The sequence below is a fragment of the Crocodylus siamensis genome, chromosome 4 (genome assembly GCF_052110815.1).
Source record: "Crocodylus siamensis isolate JL-2025a chromosome 4, ASM5211081v1, whole genome shotgun sequence".
Classification (NCBI taxonomy): domain Eukaryota; kingdom Metazoa; phylum Chordata; order Crocodylia; family Crocodylidae; genus Crocodylus; species Crocodylus siamensis.
In genome coordinates this window covers 111,926,000-111,948,123 of record NC_143398.1, presented here as the reverse complement: position 1 = coordinate 111,948,123, position 22,124 = coordinate 111,926,000, and the positions used below count along the sequence as shown (strand labels likewise).

The following is a 22,124-nucleotide window of genomic DNA, read 5'->3' as shown; positions in this document are numbered from 1 at the left end:
TGACGTGTACAGGCTCCCGGCGCTCCCTGCGAGGGCCGTGCGTGAGAAGGGGGCGGGGGGTGCTTAGCGCGGGCAGTGACGTGCAGCTTAGTGCGCTCTGGCTAGCAAGGCAGCAAAAACCTAAAAATCCGTAAGCTGGATGCTGTGCTTTACGTGCTAGTCGTTTGTACCCAACACCTTGAGGGGGAATGAGGCTAAAAGCAGCCGCGTGGTTGAACCTGAGACTGATTATGCTGGTGGTATCTGGGGCTAGAAGTAGAGGCAAGGCAGTTGTTAACACAAGTTTAAATGGCAGTTCATGGAATTAGCCTGGACTGCTGGGAAGCCAAGTGTTCCCCATGCCACCGGTTCTCAACCTTTTTTCTACCAGGACCCATCTGTATATATCAGTAGTCAGTCTGCATGCAGTGCCCCTCACTCCTGACCCCCAAACCCCCTGGTGTGTGGGGCATAGGAGGGGCCAAAGCAGCTCCTTGCAGGCTTGAACTCTGCCAGCTGGCAGGGGAAAAGCCAAGGTCTCCACAATCCTTTCAGAAATTCTTGCAACCCACTTTTGGGTCACAATACATGAGTTAAGAAATGCTGCCCTAGGATACCCTAGGGGAAAGGGACTTAACGGTGGGAGTCTACTACAGACCTCCCAACCAGGGGGAAGAGCTTGACCAGGAATTCTTGGGTCAGCTCACAGAGGTAGTGAAGGCTAAGGATGTGGTAGTCATGGGGGACCTGAACTTCCCGGACATCTGCTGGGAAGAGCAGTCAGCCAGGTCTGACCGCTCATGTAGGTTCTTGGCCAGAGTGCAGGACCTCCATCTAACCCAGGAAGTGCACAGCCCCACCAGGGGGGACGCCTTGTTGGACCTAGTGCTGGCCACAGGTGATGACCTGGTGAGGGGGCTGCGGGTGCTCGACCACCTGGGGGACAGTGATCATCGCCTGCTGGAATTCACCATCCAGCACAAGGTGGCAAAGGCATGCAGTAAAGCAGCGGCCCTAGATTTTAGGAGGGCAGACTTCAACAAGCTAAGGAGGATAGTTGGAGAAGTGCTGAGGTCCCGGAGGGGAGGGGAGCCAGGTGTCCAAGGAGAGTGGTCGCTCCTTAAGGAGACGATCCTCCAAGCCCAAAGGAAGGTAATCCCAACGAGGATCAAAGGGAGCAGGAGAGCACACAAGCCTCCGTGGCTCACCAAAAGCATCCGGGAATGTCTCCTTGCTAAAAAGGAGGCTTACACCCAATGGAAGGAAGGGGTATATACAGGGAGGGCTATTCTGTAGTTGCTCAGGGATGTAGGGGGGTAGTTAGGAAGGCCAAGGAAGAGATGGAACTGGGGCTAGCTTCCCAGATTAAGGACAATAAGAAGTCCTTTTTTAAATACGTAGGGATTAAAAAGAAGGTCCCGGGTAATGTGGGGCCCTTGCAGGACGCGTTGGGAAATTTGATTGTCACACCGGACGGCAAAGCTAACATGTTTAACGATTTCTTTGCCTCCGTCTTCCTAAGTAGGGACCAGAACAGCCACCTCCCTGCTGGGCCCCCCTCGGGCCCCAGGGGAGGCACACCTGGGCCACGGGTTAGCGAGGATTTAGTTAGGGAGCTTCTGGAGGGGTTGGACATATTCAAGTCAGCCGGCCCAGATGATCTCCACCCTAGAGTTCTAAAGGAACTGGCCGAGGTCAGTGCAAGTCCCCTGGCACAACTTTATGAGCACTCGTGGTGCTCTGGTGAGGTACCAGAGGACTGGAAGAGGGCCAACGTGGTCCCCATCTTCAAAAAAGGCAGGAAGGAGGACCTGGGAAACTATAGGCCGGTTAGTCTCACCTGGATCCTAGGCAAGCTGTTCGAGAAAATTATGCTGGCACACATCCAGGAGGGGCCAGCAAGGGACTGCATGCTTAGGGGCAACCAACATGGGTTCATCAGTGGCAGGTCCTGTCAGACCAACCTGGTGGCCTTTTACGATCAGATCACCAGAACATTAGACGCAGGGGTAGCAGTGGATATAGTCTTCCTGGACTTCCGGAAGGCTTTTGACACTGTCTCTCACCCCGTTCTCATTAAGAAACTGGGGGGCTGTGGTGTAGACACCCACACAGTCAAATGGGTCGCCAACTGGCTGGTGGGCCGCACCCAGAGGGTGGTAGTGGATGGGTCCTTCTCAACCTGGAAGGACGTGGGCAGTGGGGTTCCGCAGGGCTCGGTCCTCTGGCCCGCACTGTTCAACGTCTTCATCAGCAATTTGGATGAGGGGGTAAAAAGCACCCTGTTCAAATTTGCTGATGACACTAAGATGTGGGGGGACGTGGGCACATTGGAAGGATGCAACAGGCTACAGTCAGACCTAGACAGGTTACAAGGGTGGGCAGATGAGAATAGGATGGGATTCAACACAGACAAGTGCAAGGTGATGCACCTCGGGAGGAACAACCGGCACCGTACCTACAGGCTGGGGAACTCCCCTCTTGTCAGCATGGAGGCGGAAAGGGGTCTGGGAGTGATCATTGACTCCAAGATGAACATGGGCCGGCAGTGTGGGGAGGCAGTAAGGAAGGCCAGCCGCACCTTGGCATGCATCCACAGATGCATCTCGAGCAGGTCCAAGGAGGTGATCCTCCCCCTCTATAAGGCACTGGTCAGGCCACAGCTGGAGTACTGCATCCAGTCCTGGGCGCCACACTTCAAGAGGGATGTCGACAGCATGGAGAGGGTCCAGAGGAGGGCCACTCATATGATCAGGGGGCAGCAGGGCAGGCCCTATGAGGACAGGCTGCGGGACCTGAACCTGTTCAGCCTCCAAAAGAGAAGGCTGAGGAGGGATCTTGTGGCCTGTTATAAACTAGTCAGGGGGGATCAGCAGGCATTGGGGAAGTCACTGTTTCCCCGAGCACCGCCAGGAGTGACCAGGAATAACGGTCACAAGCTGGCAGAGGGTAGGTTTAGGTTAGATATCAGGAGGCGCTACTTCACAGTCAGGGCGGCTAGGGTCTGGAACCAGCTTCCAAGAGAAGTGGTGCAGGCTCCTACCCTGGGGGTGTTTAAGAGGAGGCTAGATGAACATCTTGCTGGGGTCATTTGACCCCAGTATTCTTTCCTGCCATGGCAGGGGTTCGGACTAGATCTGCTCAGGTCCCTTCCGACCCTAGAAACTATGAAACTATGATACTTGCCCTGGGACAGTGGGCCTGGCCAAGGTTTGCTGAGAGACAAGGCACACAAATTTGAACCAAACCCATTGTCTGCCTTCAGCCTAAGGGCCTTGTTACAGGTTGCACTTCGAGCTGCTCAAATGTTGCTCGTGTTAGTGTTAGCTCCAGTCTGCAGCAGTCCAACTTAAAGCTAAAAACCTCTGACCAACCCCCACCTGCACAGCAGTGACTTGGCACTAGAGGCAGGCAGGGGGCTTGCCTGGGAGCTGCAGCTGTGAATTGTCACTGCAGGACTCGTGAGCCAGGGCAGGCTTCTATCCCAGCTGTAGGTAGACCCTGGGTATAAGGGATTGGTTGGGGTAGGGAGGCGGTAAGGAGATGAAACTGAGAGGCAGAGATAGGGTTGCCAACTCTACTGAAGCTATTTTTCAGTAGGGGTATTTTCCCCTTAAACAGAGTTCAAGGAGTGGAAAGTTTGTCTGCATAGCACAGGAAGGTGGGGGCATCCTGGGATGCTGGGAGACAGCAACTTGGGCTGCTCATCTGTGGTGAGGGGCCATACATTAATAGAACATGAGCTGGGTAACACGGATTGGAGAGAAACCTGCCCTGGAGTAGCATAACTTCAAGCCCCATTATGAGTGCTTAAAACTAGTTTCAGGTGTTAATGTGAATAATCCAGGGGTTAAGAGCTCCAGGAGCCGCCTACGATAAATGTGCAACCAGGCCCTCAGAGCACTGTATTTCAAGCAGGACTGAAAAACTGTTAATTATCTATGGGCTACCAGTAGGAACCCAAGTTGAGTATGAAGTAAGGTCAGAAACTCTGAAAGGATTGGTTTTGTTTAAATAGGGTAAGGCCAAGATTTTGTTTGAGTCCCAAAGTGGAAGTTAACAGTGCTTCAGAGAGAGGAGACAAGATCTGGAAAGGTTGCCAGAGGGAAAAAAAGGCAGAACTTCGGCTGAAAACATTTGTGGATCTGCTCTCCTTAGGACCAGCCACTTCAATTCTGCGTGACTTGGGTTTACCTCTCCTGGGTTTTTGCTTGTGGAGGTAGGAATCCTTTGAATTGATGAAAGCCCTGAGAAAGGGAGTAAAAGACAAAGTTCAGCCCCAAATTGTCAAGAACAAAGAAGTGGAAGAGCCTAGACCTCTATCTAACCCTGGATAATGTTTTTATACTTGTGAAGAACTAAGAAAGGGACCAAAACTAACAATTCTCATCCACACTTCAAAGAGAGTCTGTGGTTAGGCATCTAAATAAGTGCCGGTATTTTAAAAAATGCTGAAAACCCCACAACACCCATTACCTTAGGGCAGAGCCATCCAACTTCTAAGCAGCTGGGGGCAGCTCACCCCTCAGGCCACACTAGCAGAGGCAACACCCTCATTGCACCCTCTACCCCCACTGCATCATGTGCACAGGTGTCCTCCCTCCGCCCCCACTGCACCAACACCCCTCCACCATTCATGCAAGGTGCCAGCCTGTTCCACCATGCACTCAGGTGTCCTGACTCACCCTTAGTTCCCTGGCCACAAGTTCCCCAGCTACACTGTGCCACTCAGGCACCCTAGGCTGCAGGCTCCCTTGCCACTGAAGGCTTTGTCATGCTTCACTATCCTACACCCCTGGGATAAGGCCAGAGGCAAGCAGGGGAAGAAGGGAGACAAGGAGTCTGGAACCCCTGGCTTCTGCTGCAGTTGGAGCACTGAGGGGAGCAGTGGCTAGGTGGGAACCCAGAGGCCAAATTTTAACTCCTCACGGTCTACTATTTGGACATCCTGCCTTAAAGTGTAGTTCTCCTCTGAAAAGCAACTCTAAAAATTGAATCATGTATGCTGTCTCTCTCAGTGATGATTAAACTAAATCGTCTTAGTGTTCATGCAAAAACAGTTCTTTCCTAACTGTCCATCCTATGCACTAGAACCTGGAACATTTAGCCTAGCTGGTTAGCGCATTATGCTAATGACACTAAGGTCATGGGTTTGATTCCCTAGTTGGAGTAAATCAGTGGTTTTCAACCCTTTTTTCATTTGCAGACTTCTAAAAAATTTTGACTGGAGATGTGAACCCCTTTGAATTGTAAGTGTGGGTATTCACATACTTTTGCTTGATCATGGTCATCCTTCACAGATCCCTTAAACATAGTCTGCGGGCCCCCAGGAGTCCATGGACCACAGGTTGAAAACCACTGAGCTAGATGATCTCATGAGGTCCCTTCCAATCTTACTTCTCTGTGATAACTGTGAATCTCAACAATAGTAACGTCCATAATGGAAAAGCAAATACATATATCTCTGAAGATGATTCCACTTTGCTTTGTAGATTTTTATTTCAAGTTTTAATTTTGGTATCAAAGTGTAGATGACAGAACAGATGTAGGAACCTGAAGAAATGATTAAGACTCAAGAGCTGGTTATATAGATGTAAAGTTGGCCAGTCCCATCCATCCTTATGACATCACAGAATTCTAGAGCTGTTACCACCAATCAGAGCTCTACAGCTGGCTGGAGAAACCTTCCATAGGTGAGGTATTGCCTAAGGTAGTAGAGCTGAGTTTTAATGAGCTTTCTGGCTGTAATTTATAACATATATTGTGTGAAATCCTGGCCCTTATCAAAGTCAAAGGCAAACCTTCCATTAGCTTCTGTAAAGCCAGGTTTAATCCATTGTTTGTGGGTGCAATTTTCTTTTGGCCTTTTCCATTTCTGGAGTGTTTATTTTCTTGTCATTTTAATCTTCAGCAGTTTTCCCCCACCCAAACAAGAGAGAAAAATTGTTCAAATATTCTCAACATTTTAAAGGGATCCTAAATAATAACTACAAGATCATAAAAGACCCTATGATCATAAGCCAATATCCACAGTTTGAAAAATAACGACAACAAAATAGCAGACCAGTGTGCCCAACTTGAACAATCCCTGAAGTCCTTATGATGACAAATCAGAATATTCTCAGCTCTTACAACAAACTGAATAATGACTAACCAGTGCATGCAAGCCCCGTGTTTATAAGAAACCCTGCAAAATACATATACATGTAAACATAGTATAAGCAGCACAATACTCCTGGAAAGCCAGTACAGAGCCTTTGACTCATGCAACCTCTACAATAACAAATTAGAAGACACTGTACCAGGACTACAGGAGCAGAAATAGAGTCTCTGATGTCACACACAGTTTATGATGTCACCAGATACCTATTATGAACTGAGGTGCAGAAGTGGCCTTGCTCAGAGTGTCCCTGCCCTCTCTTCCTCACAGACTTCAGGCAAAAGCAGGGGCAAGGGAAAGGACAAATTGCAGCTAGGTAGAGAACTACAGAATTTCTTGTGTGCATAAATGCAAACAACATCAGAAAGATGAGATGTTAGCAATGCAGGTCTTCCTCGTTGTTTCTGGTAAGTACAAATTTTGCTGCCTCACCCTCTTTCCCAAAAATAACTTATGATATGGGACAGGAAAATGCCCCCTTCCCTCCATCCTTACTCATTGCAAACCAAAAGCCTGAGGCACTTAAATGAGAAGGAGAAAACAGGATTACTTACCAATTATTTGAACGCTCTCTGTTTCAAACTGGATATACAGAGCACCAACTCATTAGATACCTTTCCTCCCAATGGCTTAACTTGCCCACTTGTTGACACATAACCCTAACTAAAGCAATTTTTGAATCTTGGCTTTTTTCAGACAGCCGAAAGAGACTAATCAGTAGAGGAAAAACTGCAGGTGGCTGGGTTAGAGCTTACTCTGGATTAGAGAGAAGCTAAGAATGCCATCTATTGTCAAGGTTGCCCACAACTTGCCAGAAAATGCTGTTTCTGATTGCTTCTAATGTTGACAAACTTAAATAATTTGGATAACATTTTATAGGCCAGATACTTGCCTGAAGTTGACTTTTTAAAAATTTCAACCAAAACTGTTCATCCATTTCCAAGAACGAGCCTAGATAAAAATATATAGCCCATGCCAAACACTGGAAATGATACAAAAATATATAGCACATGCCAAATATTTCCAGTGTCCTATGCCTTGGAAAAAGTACTTGAAACTTCATACGGCTTTTTATGAGGGCATTATTTTTTACCTACAAAATCCATCCAAATTAGACCAAGCTATTAGGGACCATCCATCCCTAATTGAGTGGGACAGTCCCAAAATGTAAACATTAAGTCCTGGTCCTGGGCTCAGTGACTCCAGGACAGCATTTGTTCTGGATTCTCCTTGACACCGGTCCTATGTGTCACCCCCCAGCCTTTAGGGTTCTGTCCCCATAGCTGCACATGTCATTCAGAGATGTCACAAGGTCCATCAGACCCCAGCATGCGCCAGAAAGATGAACCCACCCTTACAATGCCCCCCCCCGGGGAAAGCAGCACCCCCTCTACTATTGTGTGTGCATGTGCAGGGCTGGAGGAGCAGGGTGGCTGGCTCTCCGTGCTAGCCACCCACACCCTGCCAGTGCCCTACATCACCCCCTGCCCTGCGCTCACGTCTCGTTGTTCCTTCAGGTGGTGCCAGTATATAATACCCCCTCTCCTGATTTTTTTAAATTATTTTTTTTTGCATTTTGAAAAGGTGGTCACCCTACAAAGCTATGCATCTTTTCAGAGGAGATAAATACTATTCACTCATGCTTAGCAGAGGCTTCAATTTTAGCAGCTAAATCTCCAAGGATTCTGTCCTTGAGCATGTTCACATTTCTTCCAGTCCCTACATGCTAACCAGACAATGCATGTGCAATCTTTACAGAGTGACTGAGCATGGTCCCCCCAGCCTGGGCCTTATGGGGAAAACTGGATACTGTCTGTAATGGCTAATCCCAATCGTTAAAGCCCAGGCAGACTCTGTCTTCTCTTCTGTTAATAATCCCCTGATACATGGAGAAAGAAACAATCCAATTTAAATGCGGAGGGGTCAGGAAAGAAAAGGAGCAGGTTAAAGTAAGGAGTCTGGGGAGACTGGGAATGGAGACAAGGAGATGGAAACTAAGTTTAGAGCTGGAAGAGGGAAATGGAATTGGTTTGACAAGAAGACTGCAAGCTGGGAGTGGGAGACTGGGAACAGAGCCCGAGAATCAGTTGCCTGATGGCAGCAACAGAGAGATAAGATGAGGAGCAAGGATAAAGGGAAGACTGGAATGGGTAAACATGGAGATGGTACGAGGGAGTGGGAGGGAAAGGAAGCAAGTGAAGAGAAAGGACTCTGACCAGGAATTCAGGTCTGGGAGAAAACTGGGACTGGCTTGGCAGATCAATTGGGATAAGAAGCAAGGGAGGGAGAAATGGAAGATCTGGAGATTAAATGAGGAGCCTAATGAAGACTGGGGGAAGGGGAGAATCAAACCAAATGAGGAGCCAATATGGAGGAACTGGTACTGACTGGATTCAGAATAGGAACAAGGATAGGGACTTGTTGTGACAAAGAGCTTCAAGAAGTTCAGAGAAGGTTTCACACTCCACATGCAGCCCTTCAACTCTCTCCAGTGTCCATGGTGCTTAGGGTCGGAAGGGACCTAAACAGAGCACCAGGTCTGACCCCCCCCGCCCTCGACAAGAACGAGTGCTGGGGTCATAACACCTCAGCCAGAGCTGTCCAATGTAGGGACACTCATCATCATAATGAAGGTGCACACCCAAAACATTTAAGTGTCCATGCAGTGGCTGACTGCAGCAGGCTGTTGGGCTGTGTTCCCTAGAAGCTTGCTAGCTCCATGGTTGCATCTGCAGCTTCTCATTTCCTCCCTTCTCGTTTGTTTTTTCATTTGTTCATTTTTGCAGTATTCTTAAACTGGTGTTCCTCTGCCAACTCTCAGAATAAGGACCCACCCAGAACAGGGACACCACTTTCAAAAGAGGAGTATGTCCTGTTCTTCAAACCCCTTAATCCACCTCGCCGAGCCAGTGCCATCTGTCTCATGCGGGCTTTGTATGGTTGCCAGAATCCCTTAATCAAACAACTGGATGAGTATGAAAACCACGGAGTCATTCCTCAAGGTAAAGCTGACCATGGCATCCAAAAATAGGACTGGGGTCTGAACCATATGAAAGCGTGACTGATCAATAAGAGATGGAGAAAAGCCCTCAGAGTCTGAGGAGGAAGCCATCTGCTGATGAAGTGTAAACCTTGGGGATCACATTTTTTTCTCTTCTCTTCCCAATCCTCTCCCCAGAAAACAACCACTTGTGCAGTAGAATGGGATGTTTTAGGATTTTTCTGTTGTTGTTTTGCTTTACTGTTGTTATTGTTTCTTTGAGATTGCGTATGTACATGTTGCAATATTGTCATATTTGAGAAGGCATGGTCAAAGAAGTGAAAGATATACACTAAAACAAAAACACTTATCAACAGAAAAACACTCTGTTTACATACAGCTCTTCCTTGGGAAGAGGATGACAGAATAATCTACCTTTGGAAGTTGTTAGCAATATTGTTTAAATGGCTTCAGACAATGAGCATGATATAATAATATATGTGTGATCAGTGGTGGCCTTAGGGTTGTTGGGGCCCTGAGCAAGAGAGTCATTTGGGGCCCCTTAAAGGCTTAATTTTAATGACCTGTAAGCAAGTTGGACATTTTTTATTTCAATTTTACTTTGCTCTATCCATGAAACTGCAATGAAAGTATCTTAATATTCTTTGGGGGAATTAGAAAAATAGTTCAGTGTTAAAATCCAAATAGAGCCACTTCCTTGCAAAAACTTCACCCCCCAAAAAACTTGGGCCCCCTAAAGTGTGGGACCCCAGGCAGTTGCCCAGTTTTTCCTCCCCTAAGGCTGCTACTGGGTGTGATAGAAAAGAAGTAGAATAGCTAGAAGACCATAATGAGGGATGTAGAAAAGACCAGTCAGTGCTGGGTTTTGTCATGTAGGGTTTGGGGGGTTACTGGAGTTTTCACTGATGAATGGTAATCATCTGATACGGGTATATTACAGAGAGTTAGAGAAAGTACCTGTCCAGTACTGAAGTTTATTATTGAATATATTTCATTATTTGTCTCCCTCCAGGGCCTATATGTACAAACATACCAGAAATTGCAGTCTCACCAGACTTCTGCACATTTACATTTTATCGTTGTAATAAGAAAATGTATTTTGCCAAGGTGAGTCTTCTACCTACATCATGAGAAAACTGTCCAGGACAGTAATGCAGGAAATGGTAGGGAACACTAAAGAAAAGAGTAGAGAATGAGGCAAAGGAAGATAGAGAGACCTAAGGTATAACAAAAACCACAAGGGCCCAAGCAACATACAAATCCCACAGACACTATTTACTGGAGAGCTCTGGAACCATTTGGGAACAGAGGAAAACCCAGCCCCTCACAATTCACTTCTGAAAAGAATGGTGTCACCAGCATAAATTCAGCACTTCAGCCCCAGTCACAATTGAAAATCCAGCCACCATTTCTGGTAAAGGTGAGGCCAAGGTCTCTTCCACAATCTAGGACCCCACTCACAAGAGCAGGGATTACTCGGTATAAATATCCAACCCTGTCCCTAGAAGATGGGAAGGAGACTAAGTGGAAAGGAAAGAGAGAAGGGAGAGAAAACTAAGAAGTCACAAACAGGCAAGTGGTGAAACAGCATAGGAAAAAGGTCAGAAGATCGCTCTGCCTGTCCTCAAATCTATGAGAAAACTCTGCATGTTTAGAATGGGAACACTGTAACTGTGCAGTGTCCACAAACCAGACTGATAAGGGTGCATGGTCTTTGTGCTTTTTGCCTCTCACGATTGCCTCTTTTCTCTTCCATAGAGGGTTGAATGCCCAAAAGAGATGCAAACCACGCTTGATAAATCACAATCCCCAAATCAAAAAGTGATCGCCAGTGTCAACCCTGTGTCCATAAAACCACCCCCTATACAGCCTTCCACCACCACTGCCACCACTACAAAATCAACACCTCATCCTAAAATAGGATCACCTACACCAAAGTCCATTCTGAGAATATTCCTCGTCTCCGCCTTCATACCTCAGAGCACAGATCAATTAGTGGGCACAGTAAAACACTCCCCTATTAATGGAAACAGAAAGGAAGTTGTGAGTAGACAGCAAAACGGTGCACAGCCCAGCTCCAGAGCATCCCACCTGCACACCACTGACCTGGAGGACCTCTACCAGAGACTACAGGACCCTGGGGTGCAAAAGTTGATGAAGACAATGCAGCTGCAGCTGACCAAATTGGCAGAAGTAGGAGAGGAAACATTGCAGGGTACCTCTTTAAAGCTGTTGAAGGCACTGAACCATGCAGGCACGCATCAGAATATCAACCCAGGACGGAAATGAGCATTGGGAGAAAGCAGCCGTGAAGCTGTCATAGATGTTCTATATACAGTCTGGAAGGGGAGGATGGATAAAGTGACTCAGGTTGCCTATTTGGGTTTGTACCCTATATTAAAAATAAACACTGCATTCTAAGCAAAAGACAAGGGTCTGGTGTGTGATTCAGTACATACCTCAGGAACAAGACAGGCCTTTCTTCTCCAAGTACAGATTTTTCCACCGGCACCATGAACAAGTATCAGAACTTTCCTCTGGAAAAAAGAGAATATTAAAATACAAATAGAAAGTATAAATACAGTGAATTGATATTCATTTTAATAAGTTGCATCTACCTCAGGTAACTGTCAAATTTCCAAAATCTTTTGCTGTAGTGACTGGAAATGGAATTATACTCCATTCATAAATCTGCAACCACAGTTCTCTTAAGAGATGTGGAGCTAGCTTTTCACATTGCAATCTGAGTGGAGTTTGTCACAATCCGTTACAGCTTCCTGAGTCTCCACACAGCAGCAATTTAGAGCTGTTTGGAGACGAAAGGGTTTTATTGGAGTTGAAAAATGTCTTTGTGTATATATTAGGGGACAGAATATCATATTACTAAAGGATTACATTGAAAACATGAGATAAATGAAAGTTCTTAATCCATTTCCAGATTTCAGTTCTTCCCCTAGGATTCACCTCAATGAATGCACAAGTGAGAACTACAAAATGCCTTGTTCACACTAGGTTGTTACTGTGTACTAATTAAGGAAAAAAAGACCAAAAATCTTTCCCTTTCCTAGCCACCATTAGTTCCCAAATTGTCCTGGGGTCACTGATAGCCCATGTGTTCCCACTGTCTGCCACATCCCCATCCCCAGAGGTGCACATTAGCACATTAATCTTCAGCAGTGCAGACCAGGCAAATGCTACCTGGGTACACAGTGTCAGGGTACTCTGGAGAGCTGCCATTTTCTACATTTGACAGCTGGGCATTTATTTCCACATATTTGCATGGGTATCAATTGGGTGTTTGCACTCACTGTCATTTTGGCAAGCACAGCTTAAGTCAAACAGCAGCCCTATCAAGCAGGCAGGTTTTCATGCCATTCCTCTCCCACTTAGCCTACTCCCCCCCTTGGCCACCCACCCACAGGGATAAACCTCCTGGTCAGTCCCTGCTCCGGGACCTAACGTCCACTTGCCCTCCTTGCAGCTCCTGAATGTAACCATCAGAGCTGGGATTGTAATGATCTTTCTGTATTTCAAGCAAGAGCACCACATCTCTATCCCAGGCTGCATCCTCTGCACTAGACAAGGTCTGTATAGTTTCTAGTCCTGCTAGCAAGTTGAAGAAAACATTTTTTTTCTTTCAGTTACGTAACTTATCCTTTTAAATAGAAGACAAAAATCAACTCTTCCACATACCTGCCTCTAATGTGACCGGGTCAGAAGCTGTGGATGGTTCATACTGCTAGTTGGGTAGCTGCATTCTCCCGGTCTTGCAGTAGGAAGCCAGCCTGTGACTTCTGTTCTCAATCAGAATTAGGTGGAATCAGGCAGCTTCATTCTTTTTGTCCCTCTCAAGACATTTGCCAATGGCAACAGCCTTCCTGATCAAGTGGAAAGGTCTGGGGAAGTCCTTTGGATTTAAGGACCCTCCAGATTTGGTTGCCAGTGACAAAAAAACAGAACCCAGGCGATACCAGAAGACTCCCTCAGGATGACCCAGATTTGTGAGGGAGTCAGAGCTTGCCGCTCTGTTCTTTGACACCACCAGAAGTAAGTTTTCATCAGGTGAGCACACTGCAGTGCTGGGGCAAGGCCAACTGCCACAAACCCTTCCTCAGAGCATGCATGCACTAGTGCCCAAGATGCAGTCCCAGGCCAGCACCAGCCTTCAGGCAGCTCAGAATAGCAGGATCCCCCTCTCTGGCAGAGCCCACATATTGTGGGCGACTGGTGTGTCCTGATCCGGGGGGGCACCAGTGGCCAAGGTAGGGGGGGTTCCCAGTAGCCAATTGCCAACTGGTGAGGTGCTGGTGGCAAACCTGGAAGGGCTGCCACCACTTCTCTCAGCACCTGCATGTTCTCAGAGGGGCACCAGCCATTGCCCCATGCTGAGATTGGCGGTGGCCAATCTTGAGGGGGGGGCATGTGCCCCCCTACATGTCGCCTATGCCACATATCATGGAAAGTGAGGGTTGGAAGGGACCTCTAGTTCAGTGGTTCTCAACCTTTTTGTAAGGACCCATCTGTAAACTTCACTGGCTAGTCCCAACCCAGTGCCCCTCACTGCCATCCTGCTGCCTCCTGTGTGTGGGGTAAGGGGGCATGGGGCATAGGGCATGGGGCAGGGGGGGGGGTGTCCAAGCAGTTGGAGCTCTGCCAGCCTGCAAGGGAAAAGCCACAGCTTCCCATATTTTTCTCCTTTAAAGAAGAGCCCATTTTTAAAGTGTACTCATTTCGTATATTCTTGTGACCCACTTTTGGGTCATCACCACCCCCCACGGGTTGATCCAGCCCACCCCACACTCGAAGTCCCCAACTAGGTGACCCCAGCCAGGGCTTTGTCTAGCCGGGATGCCACCTCTGTGGACAGCCCCGGGCTTCTCTACCCTCCTCATGAGAAACCTTTCCTTACGTCTACCAGAAACTTCCCCAGCTGCAACTGGAGCCCCTTGCTCCTCGTGGGGCCGCGCAGGGCTGCGAGGGCAGGGCCGGCGGGCGGGGAGCCAAGAGTTAAAGCCAAAGAGCCGCCGCCTCCTCCGGTGCCTGGCGAGGAGTCCGGAGGCTCGCGCGGGGGAGATGGGCCGTGGCGGCCGGCAGCTGCAAAGGAGGTGAAGTGGGCGCGGGCGGGAGCCGGGCCGCAGGACCCGCCTGCAGCGCGTCCCCCGCCCCGCCCCGCCGCGCCGCGCCGCGCCTCAAGGGCCCCTCCGGGTTTGGGGGCAGGGGGCGCGGGGGGGACACGTCGCCTCCCCGCCTGGGGCCGCGCGGGCCGGGCTCTCGACTCCTGGCCTTGTGGCCCGGCTGCTCCCCTCCCAGGGCTGCTGTTGCTTTCTTCCTGCCTGGGAGTGGCCCTGCTGGGGGCCTGCCTGGGGTAGTGCCCAGCTCACTGCGCTTGCATGAGGAGCCTCGTGGGTTTTTTTAACCCGAACAGCTGTGGGCACTCAGCCCCTCACCCCAGCCTAGGATTGACCCCAAGAGGCTCCAAGATCTACTGGTGGATCAAGATTCACTAGTTGGTGACCACTGCTGTAGAGGGACAGCTTTGAACTGGATTTTCCTAGAGCAAGGGTAATCAACCTCCCAGCCTGTGGGCCACACACGCCCACAGCCCTGGGCCATCTGGCCCACAGGGCTCCCCACAGCTCCAGAAATTTGCCATCCACTATTATTGGTTTAGAGATGCCGAAGGAAACATCTCTAACTGCTCTGTTCAGTTGCCATTAATAGATCAATCATCCATGAATTTATCCAGTTCCTTGTTGAACCTGGCTGTGCTATCAGCCTCTACCACCTCCTGGGGCAATGAATTTCACAAATTAACTACAGGTTACATAAAAGTACTTTTTCTTGTTAGTTTTAAACTTGTCACCTACTAATTTCAGGTGTCCCATAGTACCCATAGTTCTAATATTCCAGGATTTGGTGAAACAACTTGGTCCACACCTTCTTAATTTTATAGACCTCTATTGTATCCGCCTTCAGCCTTCTTTCCAAACTGAAGAGTCCTTTCCTTTTAGTCTTTTCTGGTATGGCAACTGCTCTAGGCCCCTCATAATTTTGGTGCCCTTCTCTGTACTTTTTCTACTTTTACTACATCATTGTTGAGATGCAAGGATCAGCACTGCACAAAATGTTCAAGACGTAAACACCATGGATTTGTATAATGGCTTGATGTTTTCTGTTTTGTTTTCAATTCCTTTCTTAATGCTGTCCAAAATGTGATTGGCTTTTTTGGTCACTGTTGCACATTCAGCTGATATTTTTGGAGAACTATCTAAAATGACTCCAAGGTGCAGTGCCTGAGTTTGATTTCCATCTAGTTTTGGCCTCTGGCCTCTTGCATCTCCTTAGATACTTTTCTGTTTGGGTATTGTTTTATAACAACAAGAATCTAGTTGTCAAGTTGTGGGTTGGACACTTCGTAGTAATTCATAAAAGATAGGTGCCTGCCCCTAAAAGCTTGCATTCCTGTATCATCGGCCAAAAGGAGCTGTCACTGATTTCAGTATAAGTAGAGGATCTGACCTTCATGAAAGTCTTGCCAGAATGAACCCTTCTGCCCACATGGAATCCTGACTATGTTACTAGCACTTTCTGCAGTCCTTCAGTATGGATCCCTTTGCAGCCTTGGGCCCAAAATGTCTTTGCTCTCTCATGAATCTTTCCTCAGGAAGTGGACATGTGAAGGCAGCAGCATCAGAGTGATAAATTCTAAGGTTAAACATAGGTTTTCCTCTCTCTGAGTGTTTTGAGTAATGTCACTTTCTTTTGTCAAGCGCATGTAACCTTTTAAGATAATTTACTTCCCTCCTCTTTTCCAGGACCAAGATGTTTAACTGGCTGGGGTGAAGTGACTTCTCAGATGGAACAAGAAGAACCACTTGCCTTTGATCTGCAGGGCCCTGAGAAAAGAGAGACCTTGAGAACCACCTGTACAGGTAAAGATCATTTTAAAATCAGCTCAAATGGTTAACTTGGTACCAAGCTGAAATTTCAACACAGCCATCATGTGCTCCCCTAGACTCATCTGTTCAAGAGCAGAGGCATGTTGTTGTTAATATCACACAAAGTATCACCTATCCATTGTGATACTGAGCACTCACTTCTTGGCTGTGCTTAGTGAAATAAAATTCAGGGTATTTCCTGATGATCGTATTAACGCTCTGAATGTTAGAACAAGAAACAAGGTGGCCCAGAATTTCAAATCTAGGGGTGCCTGTAAATTCAATCAAGTCTGCCAGGGCATGCTAATTAGTTAAAGCATCCCTGCTGCCATTTTGAAGCACGGGACACTGAGTACATGAGACACTACAGTTGCTTTAATTAGGGTGCTTCTCAAGAGTGCCCACCTCCACCCCAGAGCACATGTAATGACACCCTAGGAACCTTAGTATAGGCTCCTAAATTTAGGAGAATGATATACAAGCACAAATTCCCAATGACATTTGTGTTCCCAGATCATTTGAGTGCTTGATAAAATTTCACACTTCAGTGTTCTAGTGGGAATTTAGGAGATTAACTTTTGACTGTTTTGTTGTTGTTGTTCACTGTCTTGATCAATATCTTCTGGTTGTGCATGCCAGATAATCATTACAGAGACTTCCTAGACTTCCTACTATGCTAGTAGTTGCAAAGTATGGTAATACTTGGTTTTCTACTTAGAATGAAGTTCAGATATCTTACAAAAAACCCTCTAATCTCACTTCTACCCAGTATTCAGATGATACTGTTTGAATTAGAATGACAGGCTGCATTTTCAAAGTGCCTTCCATGCTCAAAAATGCTGTGTTTGAAAAGTTTAAACAATTTTAAAGTCCCTGGATTTTTTTTCCTGATTTTTTTGAGAGATGATCTTGCTTCTTTGTTTGCCTGTCAAGTCCTTTTACTACATACTGGCAGCATTTGAGGTGCCTTTTGAAGAACAGTGATTCTGCTAGAAATGTCTGTCAAAAATTTGAAAGGATAGCATGGGAGATGCTGCTGCCTGTTTTCTTTTCAGTCTCTCCTGCCACCTACCTACTCCCTTTTTCATCTATGTGCTTTCTTTCACCCAATCCCCATCCCTTGTCCCTTTCTGGGGAAGGGTTTTCCTGAGGTGGGATGCTAAGCTTGAAGTCACAGGCCCAGCAGCATATTTGTGGGATTCACTCTTCTCCTCAGTTCTAGGGGTGAGTCATGTCTGAATATTCAACTTGCTCTTTCTTCTTAGATGGCAAAATCACGACGGCAAATGAGAAGGAGAATCCTCTACCCAAGACAGACCCTGAGAAGGGCCTGGACACACACACAGGCTCCATCAACTGTCAGAGGCCACCAGGGCGGGAGAACCAGTATCAGTGCACAGAGTGCCAGAAGCGCTTCAGTGTCCATTCAGCGCTGGTGAAGCATGAGCGGGTCCATACAGGGGAAAAGCCATACCAGTGCCACCAATGTGGCAAGAGCTTCAGTGTGAGCTCCACCCTTATCACCCACCAGCGCATCCACACTGGGGAGCGTCCATACAAGTGCCCCCAGTGTGGCAGGAGCTTCAACCAGAGCTCGCACCTCACCCAGCACCGGAAGATCCACACAGGGCAGAAGCCTTGCACGTGCACTGCTTCTGCAGAAGGCTCCCCTGATAGCTCAACCTGTATGAAGCACCCAGGGCTGCATGCTGGGGTGGGGCCCTACACCTGCCCTGTTTGCAGAAAGCGCTTCAGCCGGAGCTCCACGCTATATAACCACCAGCGAGTGCACAGCGGTGAGAAGCGGTACCAGTGTGCCCAGTGTGGCCGGTGCTTTGGCGTCAGCTCCAACCTCATCCGGCACCAACGGGTCCATGCGGAGGAGAGGCCATTCCGGTGCCTGGAGTGCCGGAGATGCTTCCACCTCCCTGCCGACTTGGCTGAACACCAGCAGGTACACCGGGGGGAGAAGCCTCATGCATGCCCCAATTGTGGAAAGGGCTTTGAGCAGGAGGCCCAGCTGGCCAGGCACCAGCGTGTGCATGCCAGGGAGGATGCATACTGCTGCCTGGAGTGCGGGAAGAGTTTCAGCCGCAAGGGCAATCTGGTGCGGCACCAGGATGTGCACAGTGGAGAGAAGCCCTTCCAGTGTGGGGACTGTGGGAAGAGCTTCAGCCGGGGCTCATCCCTGACACAGCACCAGCGCATCCACACTGGGGAGAAACCATACCCCTGCCCAGACTGCGGCAAGTGCTTTGGCTTCAGCTCGCAGCTCACCACCCACCGGCGTGTGCACAGTGGCGAGCGGCCTTACTGCTGCTCTGAATGCAAAAAAGGCTTTGCTGATAGCTCAGGGCTCATCCAGCACCGACGTCTGCACACAGGGGAGAAGCCATACCAGTGCCCCGAGTGCGGGAAGAGGTTCCGACAGAACTCAGTGCTGACCCAGCATCTGCGCACACACTCTGGGGACCGCCCCTTTGAGTGTAGCCAATGTGGTGAGCGCTTCACCCAGAGCTCCACTCTGGCAGCCCACCAGCGCCTCCACACTGGTGAGCGCCCCTACACCTGCCCTGAGTGTGAGAAGAGCTTTAGCGAGAGCTCACATTTGGCACAACACTGCCGCATACACACTGGGCTCAAGCCCTACCACTGCAATCAGTGTGGAAAGAGCTTCGTGCAGAGCTCACAGCTGGCCACCCACTGCCGTATCCATGCGGGCCATAAGCCCTACTGCTGCAGCTTCTGTAGTAAGAGCTTCAGTGACAGCTCAGCCCTCACCCAGCACCAGCGGGTACACACTGGGGAGCGCCCTTATGCATGCAGTGAGTGTGGGCGGAGCTTCAGCCAGAGCTCAGCCCTGGTCCAGCACTGGCGGATCCATACAGGTGACAAGCCGTTTGAGTGCAGCACCTGTGCAAAGACTTTCAGCCAGAGTGCAGGGCTTGCTCAGCACACATGCCATCGGGAAGGCCAGCCAGCCAGCCAGCAGGGCCCTGGGACCACACAGGTCCTAAAGCTCCAGCAGGGCAGCAATGACCTCAGGAGGGGAGGGAAGAGAGTCTCTACATTGCTGCATCAGTCAGTTGAGGAACCCTTGTGTCATTTAAATTGTTCTTAAAAAGCACCCCAAGCAAATGGTTATAGGAAAGGTAGCCAGCCCCACAAAACATGGCATGAGGAGGCATATTCATAACATGTTAAACCACACCCTTGCCTTTCGTCCCCAGATCAGCTCCCCAAAACTGGGCTGTGTGTCTGAAGTTAGGAAGCTGATCTGTCTTATTTGCTATAATACAAGCATGGAGATGCCTTGCTGTAATGGCTGCTGCTTCTCTCTGGCCCCAGCAAGCAGAAGAGGCAGAGTCCTGTGTTAACCCTCTCAGAGCCACTAAGGAATTTGCATGAGCTACTGGGTGAGCCCCATAGCTTGTACCTGAAGCAGTAATTGAGGTAACTCAGGGCAAGTGAGCTACTCACCTCCATCCTTGGAAAGGTCTTTGAAAAAATTATGAAGAATCATATTTGTGGGAGTCCAATGGGAAAAATAATGCAGCAGGGAAACCAGCATGGATTTGTAGCAGGTAGATCATGCCTGACCAATCTGGTTTCATTTTATGACAGGGTCACAAAATGCTTAGATGCAGGAGTAGAAGTAGATGTCATTTTCTTGGACTTGGGCAAGTCCTTCGATATGGTACCTCATCCCATTTTCATAAATAAATTAAGAGGCCATGACATAGATGTTTACATGGTCCGGTGGATGGCAAATTGCCTTAGCGATCGTACCCAGAGAGTGGTAGTAGACGGATCAGTATTGACCTGGAAGGATGTGGGTAGTGGGGTCCCACAGGGTTCAGCCCTTGGACCTGTACTCTTCAATATCTTCATCAGTGACTTGGATGTGGGTATGAAGTGTACTCTGTCTAAGTTTACATATGATACTAAATTGTGGGGTGAAGTGCACACTTCAGAGGGTAGGGAACAATTGCAGGCAGACCTGGACAGGTTAGAAAAGTGGGCAGTACACAATAGGATGCAGTTCAACAAAGACAAGTGCGGAGTGCTGGACCTAGGGCACAAAAATATCCAGCACACCTACTGGCTGGAAAGTGACCCTCTCAGCAGCACAGAAATGGAAAGGGATCTCGGAGTCATAGTGGACTCCAAGATGAACATGAGTTGTCATAGATTCATAGATTCATAGATGCTAGGGTCGGAAGGGACCTCAATAGATCATCGAGTCCGACCCCCTGCATAAGCAGGAAAGAGTGCTGGGCCTACATTACCCCAGCTAGGTACACATCCAACCTTCTCTTGAATACCCCCAGGGGAGGGGAGAGCACCACCTCCCTTGGGAGCCCGTTCCAGACCTTGGCCACTCGAACTGTGAAGAAGTTTCTCCTAATATCTAATCTAAATCTGCTCTCCTCCAGCTTGTGGCCATTATTTCTTGTAACCCCCGGGGGCGCCTTGGTGAATAAATACTCACCAATTCCCTTCTGTGCCCCCCTGACGAACTTATAGGCAGCCACCAGGTCGCCTCTCAACCTTCTCTTGCGGAGGCTGAAAAGGTCCAGTTTCTCTAATCTCTCCTCATAGGGCTTGGCCTGCAGGCCCTTAACCATACGAGTGGCCCTTCTCTGGACCCTCTCCAGGTTATCCGCATCTTTCTTGAAGTGCGGCGCCCAGAATTGCACGCAGTACTCCAGCTGCGGTCTGACCAGCGCCCGATAGAGGGGAAGTATCACCTCCTTGGACCTATTTGTCATGCATCTGCTGATGCACGATAAAGTGCCATTGGCTTTTCTGATGGTTTCGTCACACTGCCGACTCATGTTCATCTTGGAGTCTACTAGGACTCCAAGATCCCTTTCCACTTCCGTGCCACCCAGCAGGTCATTTCCTAGGCTGTAGGTGTGCTGGACATTTTTCCTCCCTAGATGCAGCACTTTGCATTTCTCCTTGTTGAACTGCATTCTGTTGTTTTCTGCCCACTTGTCTAACCTGTCCAGGTCTGCTTGCAGCTGTTCCCTGCCCTCCGGCGTGTCCACTTCGTCCCATAGCTTAGTGTCATCTGCAAACTTGGACAGAGTACATTTCACCCCCTCGTCCAAGTCGCTGATGAAGACATTAAAGAGTATCGGTCCAAGCACCGAGCCCTGCGGGACCCCACTGCCCACACTCTTCCAGGTCGAAACCGACCCATCCACCACAACTCTCTGGGTGCGACCCTCCAGCCAATTCTCCACCCACCGGACTGTGCAGTCATCCAAGTCACAGCCCCTTAACTTGTTCACCAGTATGGGGTGGGATACCGTGTCAAAGGCCTTCCTGAAGTCCAAGTATACGACATCCACCCCTCCTCCTGCGTCGAGGCGTTTTGTGACCTGGTCATAAAAAGAGACTAGATTGGTCAGGCACGATCTACCTGCCACGAACCCGTGCTGGTTTCCCCTCAGCATAATTTGTCCTGCCGGGCTCTCACAAATGTGAGCCTTGATAATTTTCTCAAAGATTTTGCCAAGGATGGAGGTGAGACTGACTGGCCTATAGTTACCCGGGTCCTCCTTCCTCCCCTTCTTGAAAATGGGAACCACATTGGCCCTTTTCCAGTCCTCCGGGACTTGACCCGTGCGCCACGAGCGTTCAAATATTCCCGCCAGTGGCTCTGCAATGATGTCGGCCAGTGCCTTCAGTACCCTCGGATGGAGCTCATCCGGGCCTGCCGACTTAAAGGCATCCAGTTCCTCCAAGTGACCCTGCACCACCTCAGGGTCCACGCATGGAAGTCTGGTGCCTTGCTGCTGCCTCCCTACACTCCCAGTGAGAGACTTGTCATGCCTCTCACTTAGGAACACTGAGGCGAAGAACTCGTTGAGGAGTTCAGCCTTGTCCCCTCTGTCCGTCACCAATTGTTTCTGCCCATTTAGCAGGGGTCCTATTCCTCCCTGGGCCTTCCTTTTACTCCCTATATATCTAAAAAACAATTTCTTATTGTCTTTTACTTGGGTTGCCATCCTCAGCTCCATGGTAGCTTTGGCCT

The 22,124-nt window shown here is 48.8% G+C and overlaps 2 protein-coding genes and 1 pseudogene across 3 annotated transcripts; 2 read left to right on the top strand and 1 right to left on the bottom strand.

Annotated features, from left to right (window-relative positions):
- Positions 1 to 6,521: 6,521 nt before the first annotated feature.
- LOC149866346 (uncharacterized) lies at positions 6,522 to 11,477 on the top strand. The gene is made up of 4 exons (XM_090041599.1): positions 6,522 to 6,546; positions 8,926 to 9,141; positions 10,153 to 10,247; positions 10,899 to 11,477. Exons 1-4 carry the CDS (start codon positions 6,522 to 6,524, stop codon positions 11,427 to 11,429), a joined length of 867 nt encoding a protein of 288 aa, XP_089897725.1. The 3' UTR covers positions 11,430 to 11,477.
- A 386-nt stretch (positions 11,478 to 11,863) lies between these two features.
- On the bottom strand, positions 11,864 to 13,264 carry LOC149866345 (small ribosomal subunit protein uS15 pseudogene; annotated as a pseudogene).
- Positions 13,265 to 14,117: 853 nt separating this feature from the next.
- On the top strand, positions 14,118 to 19,873 carry LOC149866344 (uncharacterized). 2 transcript variants are annotated; one of them, XM_090043377.1, is made up of 3 exons: positions 14,118 to 14,245; positions 15,956 to 16,072; positions 17,344 to 19,873. In XM_090043377.1, the coding sequence occupies exons 2-3, from the start codon at positions 15,997 to 15,999 to the stop codon at positions 19,197 to 19,199; spliced, it is 1,932 nt and encodes a 643-aa protein (XP_089899503.1). In that variant the 5' UTR covers positions 14,118 to 14,245; positions 15,956 to 15,996; the 3' UTR covers positions 19,200 to 19,873. The 2 variants fall into 2 exon arrangements, with proteins under 2 accessions (XP_089899503.1, XP_089899504.1); XM_090043378.1 differs by lacking the exon at positions 14,118 to 14,245 and adding an exon at positions 15,080 to 15,850.
- The last annotated feature ends 2,251 nt before the right edge of the window (positions 19,874 to 22,124 follow it).